Below are 20,882 nucleotides of genomic sequence, written 5' to 3' on the forward strand. Positions count from 1 at the left end.
ACATCCTCGATATTTTAGGTAAGGTTTTCTCGTTGATTCATATGTGGGTCGACTCATGATATTGATGCTCTCGTTAATATAACCATTAGTATTAACATTGTGTGTGTTTTCAGCAAGAAAATAATTTTTATTTTATGGTGCTCGTATTCTATGGTTTAATGGACGATGTCCAACCATTTGTCGAACTTTCAACATTATCTAGGAAGATCAATTTTCATTTAGCTATATCATAAATGTAATGCTAATTTTTTTTCAGAAAACTTTATTCTAAGCAAGGTAAAAATCATAAGTGTAATTTTTCTTTCATCTTTCAAACATCGAATTATATTAATACGCACCTAATTTATGCGCGTCTAGTATATATTTTCCTATACAATTTTCTGTTGATCTAATGCATTGATTATTTCATGATATTATCTAGATGATTTTCTATAAATTATTATAAGACTCATATGCGTTTGTTTATCATTAGCAAAATGAAATAGAGATAGTCACTTTCAAAGAAAATTTATAAAATATTTCCTTCCCTAACACTGTCTACCTTTTTTAAGTTATTATAATCACACGCATCATTAACGAAATAACAATAAATATCACGAAATAAACCATAAATACGATATTTTCTTTATGATAGCCATATAATCCTTTTTCAAGTGAAAGAGTCTTTTCATTGAATTGTTTATTATTATATAACTCGGGTCATTTTCCTAAGTGGCACTTCATATGTATTTTTTTAAAAATGTGTTTATAATAATTCAAAGCCAAATATAGCGATAAGCTTATAAAACATCATTTTTTTCGAAACCGACGAGATGTTACCTCTATCAACTTTGTAGTAACGGGGGGTTTCACCAATTCCTACCGCGTCATTTTCTCTATCGACTGCGTTTCTTGCTTGTTTTGCTTTAAATGGGCTTCTTGAATTTTTGCAACCTCGTGGAGCCATGGATGTCAGGCGAAATTAATGTGGTAGCTCAAGGAGAGTTGGTGGTCATCTAGGAAAATTTTGTGAGTGTTTTTCTTAACGATATGGTTGTATGGAAGAAAGGTGTAACAGGGGGTAGAGAAAATGGAAATGAGGTAGAAAATGAGTATTTCCTTCTTCAAGGCTCAAAGCTAGAATGGAAAAGAGATGTGGAGAAAATTTTATGTAATCAAGAAGGTCTTCCTTCTTGCTTTCTTTGTGAAGGAGAGGGGTTGTATTTATAGCCATGAGGGAGACGCACGCAATCACTTGTTCTTTTAACTACTTGTCAAGAGCTAAGTAAGCTTGATAAAAAACGCTTTTTGATTACTTACCTGTTGGATGGTGGCATGGGGATGATTTAAAAATTCTTTCTCTCCCTCGAGGCGTAAAAAAGGTCGTTAACGTCTTATTTTGATCAAAACAACTTCATATGGTAGTTTTTGGCTAAGTTACCTCATGACTTATCTAGTTTATAAAGTCATACCATACTCTTTAATACTTAACTTACTCAGCATCATGCTCGTTCTTGCGCGTTCTTTGTCTATCGATTAAGGATTTTATGATTTGTCTTGCCGTTGGAAAATCAATGCAATCTTTGATGCATTAAATGGAATCGGGAATGCTAAATCAAATATAATGCGGGAAATATTGTGATCAAGCCGTCGTAATATTATTTACGAGGCGTATTTACTTTTTGTTGGTTGGGTTCATTGAGGCATCTTCTCGTGTCGGATTGCAGAATTGATTTAATACAAGATTTGATATTACATACGGTCACTTATGTGATAACTCAATGAGTAATTTTTAAAACATTTCAAGCCCGAATATGTTTTATGAAGTGTTATGGCAGTAATATTACACTCTTTGTCACCGATGATGTTATCCAAAAATGCAAAAAAGCAAGCGTCCTCTCCTCTATCCCTCCTTGCAAAACTATAAACCGAGGGGTTGGGGATGACTAGAATAGTGACAACAATCAATCTTGACATGGACAAGCCGCTAATGAAGAAGGAGGAGGCTCTATTTCACGAGATGAATAGACATTATTCCGTTCAACCCAATGAAGGATATACGCTGAACGACTCTCATCCTCTCCTACCCTGATCCGAAAAGAGAAGACACTGAAGAACTCTATCCCATTCTATCATTGCTCTACTCTCATCTCTATTCTATCATGGCCTCAAAGAAAAAAATGGAGCCCCTCATTGACGTCATCAATAACATAATCAAAAAAGCTACAAGAAAGGGTTCTCTCTTTGTCTCGATGATGTCATCAAAAAATGCAAAAAATCAAGTGTCCTCTCCTCTACCACCACCCTTGAAAAACTATAAATTGAGGGGTTGGGGATGACTAGAAGAACCACAACGAGGAATCTTAATGAGGACAAGACGCTAATCGAGAAGAAAGAGACTCTATTCCACGAGACTAAGAGACATCATTCCGTTCAACCCAAGGAAGAGGATTTGCTGAAGCACACTCATCCTCTCCTACCCTGATCCAAGAAGATAAGACACTTACAAACTCTTTCCTATTCTATCATACCTCTACTCTCCTCAATATTCTGTCATGGCCCCGAAGAGAGAAATGGAGCCCCTTCTTGATGTCATATATGAGATCGTCAAAAAAGTTAAAAGAAAGGGTTCTCTCTTTGTCATCGATGATGTCATCAAAAAATGCAAAAAAGCAAGCGTACTCTCCTCTATCCCCCCTTGCAAAACTTTAAATTGAGGGGTTGGGGATGACGAGAAGAGTGATAACAAGCAATCTTGACGAGGACGAGATACTAATCGAGAAGGAGAAGAGTCTATTTCAGGAGACGAAGAGACATCATTCCATTCAACCCAATTAAGGGTATATGCTGAAGGACTCTCATCCTCTCCTACCTTGAGCCAAGAAGAGAAGACACTAAAGAACTCTATCTCATTATATCATAGCTCTACTCTCATCTCTATTCTCTCATGGCCGCGAAGAAAAACATGGAGCCCCTCCCTGACGTCATCAATAACTTCGTCAAAAAAGTTAAAGGAAAGGGTTCTCTCTTTCTCATCGATGATGTCATTGGACAATGCAAAAAAGCAAGTGGCCTCTCCTCTATCCCCACCCTTGCAAAATTATAAATTGAGGGGTTGGGGATGACGAGAAGAGTGACAATGAACAATGTTGACGAGGACGAGATGCTAATCGAGAAGAAAGAGACTCTATTCCACGAGACTAAGAGACATCATTCTGTTCAACCCAAGGAAGAAGATATCCTGAAGGACTCTCTCCTCTCCTATCCTAATCCAAAGAAGAGAAGATACTCAAGAACTCTCTCCTATTCCATTCATACCTCTACTCTCCTCTTTATTCTGTCATGGCCCCGAAGAGAAAAATGGAGCTCCTCCTTGACATTATATATGACGTCGTCAAAAAGGTTAAAAGGAAGGGTTCTCTCTTTGTCATCTCGATGATGTCATAAAAAAATGCAAAAAAGTAAGTGTCCTCTCCTCTACCCCCCCCCCCATTGCAAAACGATTAATTGAGGGGTTGGGGATGACCATAAGAGCGATAACTAGCAATCTTGACGAGGACAAGTCTATGATCGAGAAGGAGGAGGGTCTATTCCACGAGACAAAGAGGCATCATTCCGTTCAACCCAATTAGGGTATACACTGAAGGACTCTCATCCTCTCCTACCCTAATCTGAGAAGAGAAGACAATAAAGAAATCTATCCCATTCTATCATGGCTCTCCTCTCCTCTCTATTCTGCCATGACCCGAAAGAAAAAAATGGAACCCCTCCTTGACATCATCAATGACATCGTCAAAAAAGTTAAAAGAAAGGGTTCTCTCTTTGTCATCGATGATGTCATCCAAAAATGCAAAAAAGCAAGCATCCTCTCTTCTTTCCCCCCCTTACAAAACTATAAATTTAGGGGTTGGGAATGACCATAAGAGTGACAATGAACAAGCTTGACGAGGGTGAGACGCTAATCAAGAAACAGGAGAGTCTATTCCATGGGACGAAGAGACATCATTCCATTAAACGCAAGGAAGGGAACACGCTAAAGGACTCTCATCCTCTCCTACCATGATCCGAGAAGAGAAGACACTGAAGAACTCTATCCCATTCTATCATAACTATACTCTCGTCTCTATTTTGTCATGGCCGTGAAGAAAAAAATGAAGCCCCTCCTTGACGTCATCAATGATGTCATCAATGAAGTATCTCTACTCTCGTCTCTATTCTCTCATGGTTGCAAAGAAAAAAATGGAGCCTCTCCTTAATGTCATCACTGACATTGCCAAAAAGTCTAAAAGAAAGCATTCTCTCTTTGTCATCGATGATATCATCGAAATTGCAAAAATAGCAAGTATTCTCTCTTCTATCCCTCCATGTGCAAAACTATAAATTGAGGGGTTGGGGATGACCCAAAGAGTGACAACGAGGAATCTTAATGAGGAGGAGATGTTGATCCAAAAGGAGGAGAGCATATTCAACGAGACGAAGAGACATCATTCCATTCAACCCAAGAAAGGGGATACGTTGAAGAACTCTCATCCTCTCGTACCTTGATATGAGAAGAGAAGATAGTGAAGAAAAACTCTATTCTATTCTACCATACCTCTACTTTTGTATCTATTTTTTCATGGCCGCGAAGAAAAAAATGGAGCCCCTACCTGACGTCATCAATGATGTCGTCAAAATGGTAAAAGAAACAGTTCTCTCTTTGTCATCGATGATGTCATTTTTTAAAAAAAATGTAAGCGTCCTTTCTTCTATCCCCCCTGTGCAAAACTATCAATTGAGAGGTTGGGGATGATTAGAAGAGCAAAAACGAGAATTCTTGATGAGGACGAGACACTGATCAAGAAGAAGGAGACTATATTTCACGATATGAAGAGACATCATTCCGTTCAACCTAGGAAAGGGGATGCGCTGAAGGACTCTCATCCTCTGCTATCTTGATCCGAGAAGAGAAGACACTGAAGCAAAACTCTATTCTATTCTATCATACCTCTACTCTCGTGTCTATTGTGTCATGGCCCCGAAGAAAAAAACAGAGTACCTTCCTGAAGTCATCAAGGACATCATTAAAAAACACTAAAATAAAGCGTTCTCTCTTTGTCATGGACAATGTCATAAAAAAACACAAAAAAAGGGTCCTCTTTTCTACCCCCCCTTTGTAAAACTATAATTTGACGGGTTGGAGATCACTAGAAGAACGACAACGAGAAATCTTGACGAGGACGAGAAGCTAATTGAGAAGGACAAGAGTCTATTCCATGAGACAAAGAGACATCATTTTGTTCAGCCCAATGAAGGGGATAGGCTAAAGGACTCTCATCCTCTCCTACCGTGATCTGAGAAGAGAAGACACTCAAGAACTCTAACCTATTCTATCATACCTCTACTCTCGTCTCTATTCTCTCATGTCCAAAAGAAAATAATGGAGCCCCTCCCTGGCATCATCAATGACGTCGCCAAAAATGCTAAAAGAAAGCATTCTCTCTTTGTCATTGATGATGTCATCCAAAAATGCAAAAATAGCAAACGTTCTCTCTTTTATCTACCCGTGCAAAACTATAAATTGAGGGGTTAGGGATAACCTGAAGAGTGACAACGAGCAAACTTGACGAGGACGAGACATTGATCGAGAAGGAGGAGAGCACATTCAACGAGACAAAAAGACATCATTCCATTCAACCCAAGAAACGGGATATGTTGAAGGACTCTCATCCTCTCCTACCTTGATCTGAGAAGAGAAGAAACTGAAGAAAAACTCTATTTTATTCTACCATACCTCTACTCTCATCTCTATTCTGTCATGGCTGTGAAGAAAAAACTGGAGCCCCTCCCTGAGGTCATCAATGGCGTCGTAAAAAATGGTAAAAGAAAGTGTTATGTCTTTGTCATCAATGATGTCATAAAAAAACACAAAAAATATAAGCATTCTCTTGTCTATCCGCGCCTGTGCAAAACTATAAATTTAGGGGTTGGGGGTAATGAGAAGAGCAACAACCAGCAATCTTGATGAGGAGGAGACACTAATCGCGAAGGAGGAGATTCCATTCCACGATATGAAGGGACATCATTCCGTTCAACCCAAGAAAGGGATATGCTGAAGGACTCTCATCCTCCCCTACCTTGATCTAAGAAGAGAAGACACTGAAGAAAAACTCTATTCTATTCTATCATACCTCTACTCTCGTCTCTATTCTATCATGGCCCCGATGAAAAAAATGGAGCCCCTTCTTGAGGTCATCAATGACTTCGTCAAAAACACTAAAACAAAGTGTTCTCTCTTTGTTATCGATGATGTCATTCAAAAAGGTAAAAAAAGCAAGTGTTCTCTCTTCTATCCCCCCCTTTGCAAAACTATAAATTGAGGGGTTGGGGAAACCAAAAGAGCAACAACGAGTTATGTTGACGAGGACAAGACACTAATCTAGAAGGAGGACACTCTATTCCATGAGACAAAGAGACATTATTCCATTCAAGCTAATGAAGGGTATACGTTGAAGGACTCTCATCCTCTCCTACCCTGATCTCAGAAGAGAAGAAACTGAAGAACTCTATCCTATTCTATCATAACTCTACTCTCGTCTCTATTCTCTCATGGCCCCGAAGCAAAAAATGGAGCCCTTCCCTAACATCGCCAAAAATGCTAAAAGAAATCGTTCTCTCTTTGTCATCCATGATGTCATCAAAAAATGCAAAAAACTCAAGTGTCCTGTCTTCTATCCCCCCCCTTGAAAAACTATAAATTGAGGGGTTGGGGATGTCCAGAAGAGTGACAATGAGCAATCTTGACGAGGATGAGATATTGATCAAGAAGGAAGAGAGTGTATTTCATGAGATGAAGAGACATCATTATGTTCAACCCAATGAAGGGTATACACTGAGGGACTCTCATCCTCTCCTACCTTGATCCGACAAAAGAAGACATTGAAAAACTCTATCCCATTCTATCATACCTCTACTCTCGACTCTATTCTATCATTGGCCTCGAAGGAAAAAAAGGAGCCCCTACTTTACCTCATCAATGACGTCGTTAAAAATGTTAAAAGAAAGGGTTCTCTCTTTGTCATCAATGATGTCTTCAAAAAATGCGAAAAAGCAAGCGTCCTCTCCTCTACTCCCCCCTGCAAAACTATAAATTGAGGGGTTGGGGATGGCGAAAAGAGAGAACGAACAATCTTGACAAGGACGAATCGCTAATTGAGAAGTAGGAGACTCTATTCCACGAGAAAAATAGAAATTATTCCATTCAACCGAATAATGGGTATACATTGAGGGACTCTCATCCTCTCCTACCCCGATCCTAGAAGAGAAGACACTCAAGGACTCTATCCCATTCTATCATAGCTCTACTCTGGTCTCTATTCTGTCATGGCCTCAAAGAAAGAAATGGAACCCCTCCTTGACGTCATCAATGACCTGGTCAAAAAAGTTAAAAGAAAGGGTTCTCTCTTTGTCATTGATGATGTCTTCAAAAAATGCAAAAAAGAAAGTGTCATATCCTCTACCTCCCCTTGCAAAACTATAAATTGAGGGGTTGGGGATGACATGAAGAGCATGAATGACATAATCTTGATGAGGACGAGACACTATTCAAGAAGAAAGACTCTATTCCATGAGACGAAGAGACATCATTTCATTCAACCCAAGGAAGAGGATATGTTGTAGGGCTCTCATCCTCTCCAACCCTGATCCAAGAAGAGAATACTCTGAGGAGCTTTATTCTATTCTATCATACCTCTACTCTTGTCTCTATTCTATCATACAAAAAAAAAATGGCTTTCTGACATATACGGAAGTTACAAAAGACTTCCAAGCCTTTTCATTGTTAAGTCCACCCAAGGTAGACGACACCAAATCATCATCATCGGGCATTGCATCAATTGCTGCCAATGCATTTGCAATGCTCCTTACCTTCAATGCATACTCATTGATAGACATCTTCCCTTTCTTCAATGTATTCAACTCTTGCTTGAGTTGAATCTTTCGTGCCTTTGTAGTTACAGAAAACATACTTTCAAGTATGGTCCAAGCTGCATATGAATTCTCTGCATTTCTAATGTGTCCTAGCATATTATTGTTAATTACTGTAGATAACCAATACATGACCTTTTTATCCTTTGCATTCCATTCTTTCCGTGCCTTTGTCTCTTCTGCAGTTGGAGGATCACTCATCTCCGGCTCCTTTTCTTCACCTGAAACGAACTCGTAGAGGCCTTTTCCAATAAGGAAGTTCGTGACACGGAACTTCCATGAAGGGTAGTTGTTCTTGTCGAGCTTCTCAATGATGGGGCTTCCACTGTTCTCTGCCATTATCACAAAATTAATACCAACAGCAAGCAAATCTTCTGCAACCCTAGACCTGTAGTGCACAGCAATACACCAGACAGCCTTTTTCACTGTCTGCTCAACAATACATGCAATCTGCAACCAGTTTGCAGATAAACCTTGTGTTTACTCACTGGTAAACACATTTGAACTTACAGATCTGAAATCTGTAACCTGTACACCCACTTTCGGTCAATACAGTCGAAGTCACAGCGTACCCTGAAACTGCTGTTCGCACCCTTGTGGCTCTAAAACGGACCCTGAAATGGCCTCAAATGCCCAAAATAACTACAGGAAAGCCCTGAACGGCGTATCTGCAAAATATACAGCGCTCTTCGTGCACACCAAATCTCACTACAATCTGAGATTTTTGCTCTGCCCTGCTTCCGGTGCCTCCACAGGCACTATCCAAGAGAAAGAGTTGAAGGATGGGAGAGCTTCTTACCCGTGGCTTGCTTGCTTGAACCTTGCTTCTTCTCCTTTGCTTCAACCTTCGAAATCAGCCTCTCTCAATGGCGTGGCTCTGATACCATGTCAAGAATCGCGTGGTGGGGGGAGTTGCTCAAGATGCTGCGCCGAACACACACAGAATGCACAAGGATAAGCTCACTCAAGAGACAAGAAGAGAGATGGAAGCCAAAACGTTTTCTTGCTGATTTCTTCTTCTTCTTCCACACACTTTACAATGTACACAAAGTATAGATAAGATACAACTTAAAAGGAAAGTGGCCTACTAAGTCAAACAATGCATAACCGACTACACTAGTCGACTGGCGCTATAACTATGCCAGTTATAAATAGGTGTAACGACCTGAATATAATAAGTAATGAGTTAGTGACCATGTGAGATTCATAATGACCACCGACGTGCTAAATGTAGACGTGTGGACCCATCTAACCAGGCGGTCCATCATCAATGTCCGCATGTGTTGAGCTTGTCATCTCAACAAGACTCAGGCATGGTATTTGCAGGTGGTAATATATGATATTTCAATAACTTGAAAAAAAATCATAAAACACCTTGAAAAAGCACAAATGTTTGTAATAATAGTGTCAAAAAAAAAATGAATGAAGCCTATGTGCAAGGTACCTGAATAACTCGGTCACACTCGTATCGCTCCACCCGTATTTTGCTTGCACACTTAAGAGTGCAAGAAATGTCTTCAACCGAGATACTCGGCACCCATCATATAATGGTATGGATGCTTCCTCTCTAAGCGGGTCAGATGTCTCGACATCCATGGGAATCAATGCATCGATCATTGCCTCCATCTCAAGCTCCAAGATTGTAGGTAGGTCGGGAAGGTTGTCTGTCTCCTCTGGCATTGACGGTATAGATGGGCCTTGCGAGTGGTGGATTGGCTCCTGCAATCCATCCATCGCACGTCCACGAACTCTTCTAATTGGCCGCAAAGGGTGCACTCCCCCTTGGGTCAAGATATCATCCCCCTGGATAGAAAATTTGCCAACAAGACCCAATCTTATTGTGTATGGTTTTCAATTAGCTTGCGAGTACAATGCATGATTAATATTAACTTCAAATTACCATTTGCTGAAAATCCGCAATCGCCTGATCAATGATCTCAGATTGAAACTCGCCAAATCGTCGTACGTGTTCTATAGACAATCGGTGTTTTCGTCTAATTGCCAACTTGCATTGAGAGCAAGGACATGGGACACGCTGATTAAGATACGTCTCGCGATCTTGAACAATAAGACCTTCTTTGCTTTCCATCTTATCTACATTACAGCAAACGAGGCTTAAATGGATAGCTTTATGGAGATGTATGTCAAGTTGCAAGTTGACCATAAATCTTGCATTGTACATAGTAGTTGAGAGATTTATTAATGTTATATCTCAGCCCTATATCATGCTCAAGGATTTGTTTGTCCCGCTAGATAATTATTCATTATTGTAAAAAACTGCACTAGAGGGCTTTGAGTATAAGTAATCCATTTATGAGCATCATTGAGGATCTCTTAGTCTAATAATAAATCAGTCTCAACAAAAAGCATCTTAGAAATGTGGTTTTTTTGTCCTAGGATCGCGTATTAAAATTAATGCCATCTATGAAATTTATCAACTATAGTAATAAAATTTATTTCAATCAATTCTACTCATAGTCATAAGACCTGAGAGAAAATATCATATACTCAATTTAAGGGATTCTTCTTCTATAACAATACTTTTGGGTTCATTTTGATGAAGTACCGTAATGACCATTAGTTAGGGTATCATTTTCTTTTAGTCCTTCCGTTGACTAGTTGGCATGATTTCTAATTTGTTATGCCTATAAAGTTAATACAAAAATAATGAATTATGCATATCACAATTAGATCCCCTACTTGGACATTATGAAGGACATGACCAATTTTAAGGCATGTTAGAGAGTCACCAATGTACGTGGCCCATGGCAAAGCACATTGCATACCATTATCGATAAGTCTATTATCGTGCATCTTAAATCTCCTAATTAGACTTTATAAAGTGTATGACTAATTTTTAGCCCTCTTAAGGAGTCGATGTAATGGTACCCATAAAAAAGGCAAAGTGGATACCATTACCATAATCATGGATATGCTATCATTCCAATATATGTTATCTTTCTCTTTCTCTCCCTCTCCCTCCTTCTCTTTCTCTTTCTCTCGCATTTCCTCTCCCTCTCACAATATATCTTAATACTCTCCAAAAGCAAAAGGGAGAGGGAGAGAGAGAATGCACTCTCCCTCCCTCTCCCTCTCTTTCTCTTTCTCTCCCTCTCTCATTTCCTCCCTCTCCCTCTCCCTCTCTTTCTCTCTCTCTCCCTCTCTCTCCCTCTCCCTCTCCCTCTCTTTCTCTCCTTCTCTCTCATTTCCTCTCCTAAACAAGCAAAAAAGAAAGTGATTTAAACCTTTAATAAGCAAAAGGGAGAGGGAGAGAGAGAATGCACTCTCCCTCCCTCTCCCTCTCCCTCTCCCTCTCGCTCTCTTTCTCTTTCTCTCTCTCTCTCATTTCCTTCCCCTCCCTCTACCTCTCCCTCTCTTTCTCTCCCTCTCTCTCCCTCTCCCTCTCTTTCTCTTTTTCTCTCTCATTTCCTCTCCTAAACAAGCAAAAAAGAAAGTGATTTAAACATTAAACAAGCAAAAGGGAGAGGGGGAGAGGGAGAGAGAGAATGCACTCTCCCTCCCTCTCCCTCTCCCTCTCCCTCTCTTTCTCTTTCTCTCCCTCTCTCATTTCCTTCCCCTCCCTCTCCCTCTCCCTCTCTTTCTCTCCCTCTCTCTCCCTCTCCCTCTCTTTCTCTCCTTCTCTCTCATTTCCTCTCCTAAACAAGCAAAAAAGAAAGTGATTTAAACATTAAACAAGGAAAAGGGAGAGGGAGAGAGAGAATGCAATCTCCCTCCCTCTCCCTCTCCCTCTCTTTCTCTTTCTCTCCCTCTCTCATTTCCTCCCCCTCCCTCTCCCTCTCCCTCTCTTTCTCTTTATCTCCCTCTCCCTCTCTTTCAGTCTTTCTCTCTTTCTCTCACATTTCCTCTTCTAAACAAGAAAAAAAGAAAGTGATTTAAACCTTAAACAAGCAAAAGGGAGAGGGAGAGAGAGAATGCAATCTCCCTCCCTCTCCCTCTCCCTCTTCCTCTCCCTCTCCCTCTCCCTCTCTTTCTCTTTCTCTCCCTCTCTCTCCCTCTCCCTCTCTTTCTCTCTCATTTCCTCTCCTAAACAAGCAAAAGAGGAAGTGATTTAAACCTTAAACAAGCAAAAGAAAGAGAGAGGGAGACTCACTGATGAGATATGGCGAGTCTGGGGCGGCTCCTCTTTGCGATGAAGGCTCCTCCTCTCCTTCGCGAACAACAGCGGCGGCGGTGGCGGCGGTGGCGGCAAGTCTTCTTCCTCTCCTTCTCTCACGACGGTCGCTCTCTCCCTCACTCTCGCTCTCAAAATACACAAGCCCCAAATGCAAAATGAAACCGTGATGCAGGAAGGTGTGATGAAAATTCTGATAGTCATGGCAGTGTTGAAGAGAGTAAAGACAATTTAGAGAGTGAGCTTATTTGCCTTAGTGATAGTATAGATGGATTTGATTGCTTAAAAGTTGAAGAGAGAATAGAGTATGACTTTTTGAGTTTTTTGGAAAACTATGAGGGGGAGGGCTTAGAAACTTTAAGTTTTCAAGATGAAGTTAAGGGTTGGAATTTATTGCCTAATGAGTTTGTTGAGATTTTTTGTGAGTTGGATGATCAAGAGAGTATGGAGGTTTTAGGTTCTGACTCTTGTTGTGATTCTGGCATTGGTGTTATTGATTCAGTTGAGTCTTGTGAGTTATTTGGTGATGTTTTGAGTAGCCCTGGAGAGGCTTTTGTTTGTGATGTTGATGATGTTGTTTTGAGTAGACCTAATTTCTTACTCCTTGATAGTTGTGATGATGATTGTTTGGTTGTTTTAGGCAACAATGACGAAGTGAAAACTTCATCTGATAGTCTTTTAGTTTCTTTGAGTTCTCCTAAAGGTTTTGATGTTGTTTGTGATGATTCTGATTGGGGTTTTGAGGATCTTGAGAGTGACGTTGATGAGGATGTAAGAGAGAATTTGAGTAAGGCTTTGAAAAGAATTGAAAATTTGAGGAAAGGGAGATTTAAAACCAAGGAAATAGAGTTGGAAGGTATTTGTGAGAAGGAAGTTAAGGATTTGGTAGTTGAGGAGTCTTTGGTTGAGGTTATTGACCCGAAGTTGTTACATTGTGAGGATGTTATTTGTAATGATGATGTTTCTTGTGAGGTTGCTTGTTAGGATACTATGGAAGGTGTTTACGACTCTTTGTGTGTGAAAGACTCGATGGAGTCTTGTATTGTTGATGATGGAGTAACCCCATGTGTTGATGTTGTTGGTTCTTGTGGTGTTGTGAGTCCAGAGTTGACTCCTTTTGATGTTGTGTTTGATTTGGATATTGAGTTGGGAGATCCTTACATAGTATCTTTAGGAAAAGTTGTAGATGAATCAGTGGATGAATTTGAGATTGGTAACAAAGAAAGGGTCAAAACTTTATTTAGAGACTCTAAAAGTAACATGGTTTTTCCTAGGGAGGATGGGTGGGATATGAAGATTTTAGATTATGGTTGGGATTTGAAGAATTTGGAGGATGATGTATTTTCCTTAGATGGAGAGGATTGTCTCAAGGATTTTGATGAGAATTTCATGGATGATTTTTGTCTACCTATAAAGGAGTTGTTTGAGAAAGATGTACCATTTGTGTTTGTTGAGAAGATTGTGGATAGATCATTGGATTTGATTTTTGATTGGCTTATAAATGTTGCATCATTTTATGAAAACAACTGCTGCACATGAATGTTTGCAGACTAGGGGGACGGCTAAATATGTCAAGCATTTTTGTGAAAACTGAAAGCCCTAGTCAAACTGTAGTTAGGTTTGATTTTTGCTAGCTTAATTATTTGCGTGACAGTTTGTTTTGTTATTTCGTAGTTGGATTTCTTGTGTTTGTCTAGCTTAGGATTTGCTTTTGTCATTTTGTTTGATTTGTTGAGTATGAAACTTGATAGCCTTGGTCGAGCTTGGTATTTTTTTGAACAGGATGAAGCTTGTGTTTGTCAATAGCTACTGAACATTGAGGAGCAAGGTTTGTATTCTTATTGAGACTCTTGCACATCACAGGGACTATGGGTTCACGAGCAATTCACATTGCACTTGTTGATGCACTGCACTCGGGGGTTGTCTCTTGTTCTTATCATATACTTCCATGCCATGGGTTGGGATTATGCACATTTTGCACCATCATTGAGCACTAGCACGGCATGAGGTCCGCTGCAGCTATATGCGGTAAATTTTAGATGCATGCACACATGAGATAGCATGTGTCATTGAGTACGCACATTTCTTGTGCAATATTTGGGATGCTCATCACAAAGTTAGGAACCTCTGGTTGAGTGTGTAAGGAGGTTGGGTGAGTTTAGAGGGTCGTGAAGGACACCACCAATTGTGAGATGGGTCGTTCATATCTGGTCAATATCTTGAGGACCATCATTTTCTAGAGTGATTGTGAGATTTTGGATGGGTGGAGCGGAGTATATCATATTTTTTTAATGAGAGTTGAGAGGTGAGGATAAGGAATTTTAAATTAACAAGGAATTTTGTTTGCATTTTGCATGACGCACGATCCCATGTAGATAGACTAGGTACAACTTCTTCAATGCATTCATAATTTTTGTGTGGAACATTGATTGATTTGTTGTATATCATGGATCCAACTTTGCATGTTTTCTCAAATCATGTATGGTTGTGCACGAAGTTCTATTCCAAAGCATATTTCTATTAGGGCACACTACATAAAAGAAACACGTTCATATCCAGCGAATATTTATTTTGAAGACTCAAGGATCAAAGGAACAAGGTCGTACGTTTTACATCGTCAGCGAGTATTTCTTGAAGAAAAAGAGGACATGTTTGGTGGCAGTCTGTGCAATTACAAGAACAATAGGCCAAGGAAGGGAATAAGTCGTCCAAGATAAAAGATGGAGAAAAATGATGCGATTTACGAAAATCAGTATTTTTGTCCCATTTTGGTGGATTTTCGTAATTCTCCTCGTGTTGGCTTGTGGATCAGATGCGTTCCAATAAGTTTGAGTACTCGAATGACTATATTCGAAGTTCAAATGACGAAGTTATGATCCAAACAAGTTGTAAACATGCATCAAGCAGAAAAAAACGAAAATAATGAAACGCAATAGAAAAGCAAAAGCCAAAATCTGAAAGCAAAAATCCTAATGTGTGTGAGTGTGGATAGAAAACTATATAAGGAGAAGAGATTGAAGAGTTAAGGGCCTTCCCCCTTGATTATAATTGTATTTTATGAGAGAGGAGAGAGGAGGGTCGTATGCTAGAGTGAGCTCTTTCATGCTAATTTGAAAGTCGGATCCTTTGGATGTCAAAGCGCCGAGCGTCGGATCATGGTTGTTAAGGTACGAGAATATTTTTCACTTGGTTTGTTTTCAAACTATTGGATTTTTTCTGTTGAGTTGTGGTTGTGTGATGCTCTACCCGAATTAGGGTTTTAGTTGTTTGAGCTACAAGAGGCAGTTCTTTATTGTTTTGTTTTTCGTGGTGTATTGTCAAATATTTAAATTTTTCAAGTTGAGTTGTGCATTCAACAAAGTCAATTACCCTAACCGGCACTCCTTAACGTCTCGTTATCGGGTTGTGAGTGAGGCTTGCTCTCGATCATCGCTTGTGTAACAGCGGTAGTTGTTTCGTCCCTCTCCACTCCACAACGGTGTTTAGTAGCAACACATCAACAATAAGCCTCCCACCTTCTGGAGAAATATCCCCTTCTCTCATGATCAGCCTATTCTCTTACCTCCACTCATATAGACTAGCGCAGTATTTCTTTCCTCATGCCTTCCCGTTTTTTCATGCCCTCTCCCCTTTGCTCCCTCCACAAGGGGTTTTTATAGGTGAAGTGAGGCCCCCCCCCCCCACACGGCCTATTGCATGGCCATATCCCCCACCCCCTCCCCCCCAACCTCCAGCACTGCGCTTAGTCATCCGTGCTTACTCCCTCTCCTCCAGCACAGCCTTCAGCTGGGGAAAAGAAGGGTACAATAAAAACAATTTGCCATAAAACAATCAATTTCCTCTTGATCTCCTCCCAAGTGGAGGTTCACATGAAGATATGCAGTTTCTTTTACTTTGGTCTCGTTTCTGCCAATCATGATACGTTGTGCACAATTGCACCGTCCGTATTTTCAATGCCGGCATTGTCATTGCATGAGACTCATGCGTGCACGTAATATTTTTCAGCAGAAATATTACAAAACAATAGTGATAGCCTAAAATACTCAAGATTGGCGAGATGCACTTATGAGTATTGATTCATTAGGTAGCAAGATTGTCTATTTGATTGAATTTTTTGGGCTTCAAAGAGAATATAATTGCTAATAACGGAAATCCTAAATTGGCCTATCTGTTTGAATGCTATGGGCTTTAAAGATGATATATTTGTTCTTAAGAAAAATTCTAACATGGCCTATCAATTTTCAAGAGGAAATGAAATTTTAGAAAGCTTGTGGGATCACATGAAATTAACTAGGTATCTCTATAGCAAATTATTTTCAGGTACTCCTTGATGTCAAAGAAAGTGAGGTAAAACATATCTACCTTGAGAACTCAATCCATTTGACAATATGGAATGCCATATATTTTATAAGTTTAACAATATGGAATGCCATATATTTTATAAGTTTTAATATGTTTCTTTGGAGGCAAGTTGCTTTGAAGTTTTTCAGAGGTGGACTTAGTATGCTAATGCTTATTTTCAAACATTTACATTGTGAGAAAGATAATCATTTTCATCTCTTTTTACAATGCACATGTATTAGAAATGTGTTGAAGAATATGCATAAATGACACACTAGAATTGGTTCATAATTTCCATAAGTAGGGGAGGGATTTACGGCCAGAGCCCCCTGGCACCCAAGCGTCCTCCTGCTCCAAGTAGCACTTAACGGAGAGACCTCTCGCGGCCGGTTCGGTCCACCTTCCCGGCGTGGTTAATAACCCCCTTGGTCAAGGTCAGGCAGGCAGTCGGGGATAACCGAAGCTGCCTCTCCCTTCAGGCCTTCAACCTGAAGCATTAGATATCCATTTATCCTTTAATTCTTTGATCAAATAAAGCAAAACAGTGCTCTTAAATCTGTAACAAGCACAAACATTTCCATTGGTTGTTTATTTTTGGCCAACTGCTAAGGAGTGAATCCTTCTTTCCGAATGCATCCAGCACTCGATGCGGGATTACTTGTGACTTGGCAAGATAGGACGATTTTTCATCCTCTTGCAAGATCCTGCGACTCTACTACTTGTTGCACAAGTGTTGCATCAAGATATGGGACTATTTACCCTTCTAATGGAGTCATGAAACAATCTGTTCATGATTACATTAGGCTGACATTGTCAGTCCTAGGGTTCCAAGTTCCATCTTTTTTTAGCGAGAGATTCCTAGGGAAAAACCCTAGATCACTTCTCAAGTATGTTTCGCTGTCTCTACATTCTGTGAATGTAGGCAAGTATTTAGGGTATAGGAGTTTCAGTTTTAGCAATACGTTGTCGAAGGATTCTGAAAGCAAAGTCGCGACCACAGAGGACTTTGAATAATTTCAGGATAGAAGGTCAATTTAGCATATCAAAGTCAATTTGAAAGCTTTATTTCTGCATCATTTTTAGTCTCTAAATCTGTAATTAACCAGGGTACATTCATGCACAATATTAGTAATATGAGGAGCTTCTAATGCAAGTTTGTAAGTTTGCATCAATGTATTTCTGCCTTTCAAAACATCAACAGGCTAACTTCATCTTCAAAGGCAAACTGCATAATACGAAGAGAATTTTGTTGGGTAAACTCAACATCTTTACAAACAAAATTTATCATAAGATGCAGTTCTGAATCAGTTTTTTAGAAAAGTCTTGGTAATTATGCTGAATCTTTAAGTGCTGTTGCAACAACTATCACTCAGGGTACACATAAAGACCATCCTTAAGATAGTTATGTTGTCGTTCCTGTTCAGCTTTCAACCAGAGTCAAGTTAGTCTTTCAGATTTTTCCTGCACACAGTTTTATCTACTGTAGCACCACAACGTATTCTTTCCCTATTGTAATGTGCAACATTCGTCCACCAGTCAGCCTTGGACTTCACATATCTTAGGATCATATTCTCAATGAGTACAGACAGGCCTGGAACCTTCCAGAGAATGTTTGTTTTCCAGCAAGCATGGTTAAATCAATCTTCTCAAAGAACTTCTCAATTCTTGTTTGAAGCATCACTACACACTCTCCTTCACTTGTATCCCATATGTCTTGCAGATTATTTATGCCTTGACACCACTTGTAAACTAGCAAAGGTGGAAACTCAGAATCGGCAGGTTTGATCCAATTTGGAAACAAGTGTCGTTTCACCTTCATACCACAAGTACTGATCAAAGTATGCATCTGTAATCTTTTCCAATGGCTCGATTTCATAATCTGGAATTAGATAACTATACAAGTCCATGAACTCTATCCCAACTTCTTTGAAGGCACGTTGAGTCAGTAAGTGTCGCTTGATACGGGACAAAGCCTCATGTGGATTATCATAGGCCTGTTCAATCAGACAAAACTCCTCGCGCTGTTGTTGATTCGATTGTATAGCCACACTATACGACTCCTTCAACCGTTCTAACGCAAGAATCAGAAGCTTTGTTTCAAGCTTATATGAGAGAGGAGGGAATGGATTAGGTGAAAATTTTCTGGACTCCAGCCAATGCACGACTGCCTCCTCCTGTTGCAGCTTCAGGGCCACTAATGCTTCCTCTTCTAGATCCTGGAAAAGCTGGAATAATTCCTCCCGACGATTCATAACAAGTCACTCCATTGGATTGTACCCAATTCGTCAGAACACAATCATTCCCTTCCTTCTGATGATCAGCGAGCCAGTTCATCTATTGTCGTCTTCTCCCCGAATACTCTGTTTCTCCCTCCTTCCCAGATTGCAGAGAACTCCTAAATTTGCCTTCCGCTCAGAAAAGCGACCTCTATTTTTTTTTAAAAAACCAGAAAAGCAGCCCTTTCCTTCTATCAGAAAAGCGGCCCTTCTCACAATAGCCCCATTTCATTACTTCACAGTCCAGCCATTGATTAAACAAGCAATGCTTTTCATTAATGCATCCAGACTTTGCATACAACTCAATGATAGAATTACCAATTATTCTCTGTGTACTAATCGCCCAAGCTCCACAATGCATAGAAGGCTATAAGCACCATGCGAATAATCCATGGTGAGTCAAAATCACGTAATGCCCGCTGCTACTGTCTGCCTGCTCGCCTGTATAGTATAATAACTATGGCTCTCTCAGTCATCTCTACGTTTCTCTCTCTCTGCGTGGCTGTCTGCTCACCTTGAAGTGGAAGTACAGAACAAGGCCCAAGCACATTATTCCAGCCAATGAACAGAAAATTATCAACATGATGTCCATTATGTCTTCAGCATTTATCTAACTTGGATCTTCCTGACTGAGTGACTGGTCATACAGAGCAGGCAATTCCAGAGACAAAGCACTTGTCTCCTTACAAAACACACGAAGTTCATTTACACAAATGTCCAAGTAAAGCTTTCTGGTCTTCTGAATATCAGTATCAAACTTGATAAATGCATATGGTCTTGCAACTGTGTCAACAATGGTCCCCTGTTTGATCTCCCAAACATTCCTGTAAAGCGCTTTCAAATCATAACGAATCTGCTGAACTTTCTGTATAGAGCCATCTTCAACTCTAAGTTCCAAAGTCCCATGTCAGTCAGATCATTCAGAAGATGCTTGTTCACAACCACAAATTCGCCACTGAGTACTCTTCGGCTGTATATATTTGAGGTATATGATTTAAAACACTCATTATTGTCAAGTATCTAACTTGAAAACACATCCCAGAAATCATCACAACTAATAATCATAAACTTGTCTTCTTCAGTCATCAAGAAAGCTTGTCTCAATTTTGGCTCTGCACTGAGAAGACAGTTCATGCTCTCCTTTAATCCCTTGATATGCCAGTTTCTAATGACTCTTGCAAAATTGATCTGTCCATTCAGATATCCATCATCCACAAAGCCTCTAAGGAACTCTATTCACCATATTTCAAGTGAACATGAGGCCGTATGATCCCTTGTTATATCAATGGCCTTGCCCTTCCTGTAGAGGACAGCTCTACAATCTCCTGCATTGGCCACAAACAACTCTCTTCTGAGCACTAAGACAGTTAAATCTGTTGTGCCAGATGACAAGCCAAGATTAATTGAACATTTCTCAGTCTGCAGAAAGGTATGATAGACAGCCTTTTCTATTACAATTGGAAATGCCACATCTTCAACAATGTAATTGAGTAACTTGTCTTTGACAAACTCTGCTACTATGGTCATCCTCTAGGATGCCTTTCTCTATTAAACATGCTCCTTCGAGAGAACTTGTAGCTTTGAATGTCAACAAGTAGGTGACTTTGTTTGATTTAATGCCCGCATCAAGCATTTTGTCATACTCGGATACGCAGCAGCACGACATCCACCCCCTCTAATCCTGCGCATCCTCCGGATGGGCCAACTACCCATGATCATTATCATCAAGATCCACAAACAAATCAATCTCTTCGTTATGCATTTCCGGTAGATCAACAAGATTTCCAGCCATATCATTTGTCTCTTCCATTGGAGTTTCTTGTCGTTGCTCTTCTCTCGAAAATTCTTCCAATGCATAATCCTCATCATCTCTTTTCTTGAAAATCTTGATTCTTTTTCCGGCAATAGGCACTCTAAGCACTGTTCCATCCAATTCTGTCAACTCATATGTTGCATTATCAAAGACATGTCTGACTATGTATTGCCCAAACCATCTTTTCACCATCTTCCGAAGTGCAGTATGCTGATTTTCAAGGCTGCTATCAAAGACCAATACCCAATCTCCCTCTTCTATTGCTCTAGGCCGCAAGCGATGCCTGCTATCAAACCTGTCCTTGTTCCTTAGTCTAGCAACTTTCAACCTGTCAATAGCTAGCTGAATATCCTCAGGTCTCCTCTCCAACTGTCGA

General features: G+C 40.0%; 1 protein-coding gene across 1 annotated transcript; it reads right to left on the reverse strand.

Annotated features, from left to right (window-relative positions):
- Positions 1 to 19,303: 19,303 nt before the first annotated feature.
- Positions 19,304 to 20,220, reverse strand: LOC148042130 (putative protein phosphatase 2C 27). The gene is made up of 3 exons (XM_087664280.1): positions 19,989 to 20,220; positions 19,763 to 19,925; positions 19,304 to 19,580 (listed from the first exon to the last, which is right to left on the reverse strand). The coding sequence occupies exons 1-3, from the start codon at positions 20,218 to 20,220 to the stop codon at positions 19,304 to 19,306; spliced, it is 672 nt and encodes a 223-aa protein (XP_087520406.1).
- Positions 20,221 to 20,882: the final 662 nt, after the last annotated feature.

Source organism: Lygodium microphyllum, chromosome 1 (genome assembly GCF_053477565.2).
Source record: "Lygodium microphyllum isolate KBCC chromosome 1, Lygodium_microphyllum_v1.1.10, whole genome shotgun sequence".
In the NCBI taxonomy this organism is placed as follows: Eukaryota; Viridiplantae; Streptophyta; class Polypodiopsida; order Schizaeales; family Lygodiaceae; genus Lygodium; species Lygodium microphyllum.

Coding starts and splice junctions, on each gene's coding strand:
- LOC148042130 (XM_087664280.1), bottom strand. CDS start 20,220: ATGACCATAGTAGCAGAGTTTGTCAAAGACAAGTTACTCAATTACATT. Junction 19,926..19,988: donor AGCTGTCCTCTACAGGAAGG/GCAAGGCCATTG, acceptor TATGGTGAATAG/AGTTCCTTAGAGGCTTTGTG. Junction 19,581..19,762: donor TTGATGACTGAAGAAGACAA/GTTTATGATTAT, acceptor TTTGGAACTTAG/AGTTGAAGATGGCTCTATAC.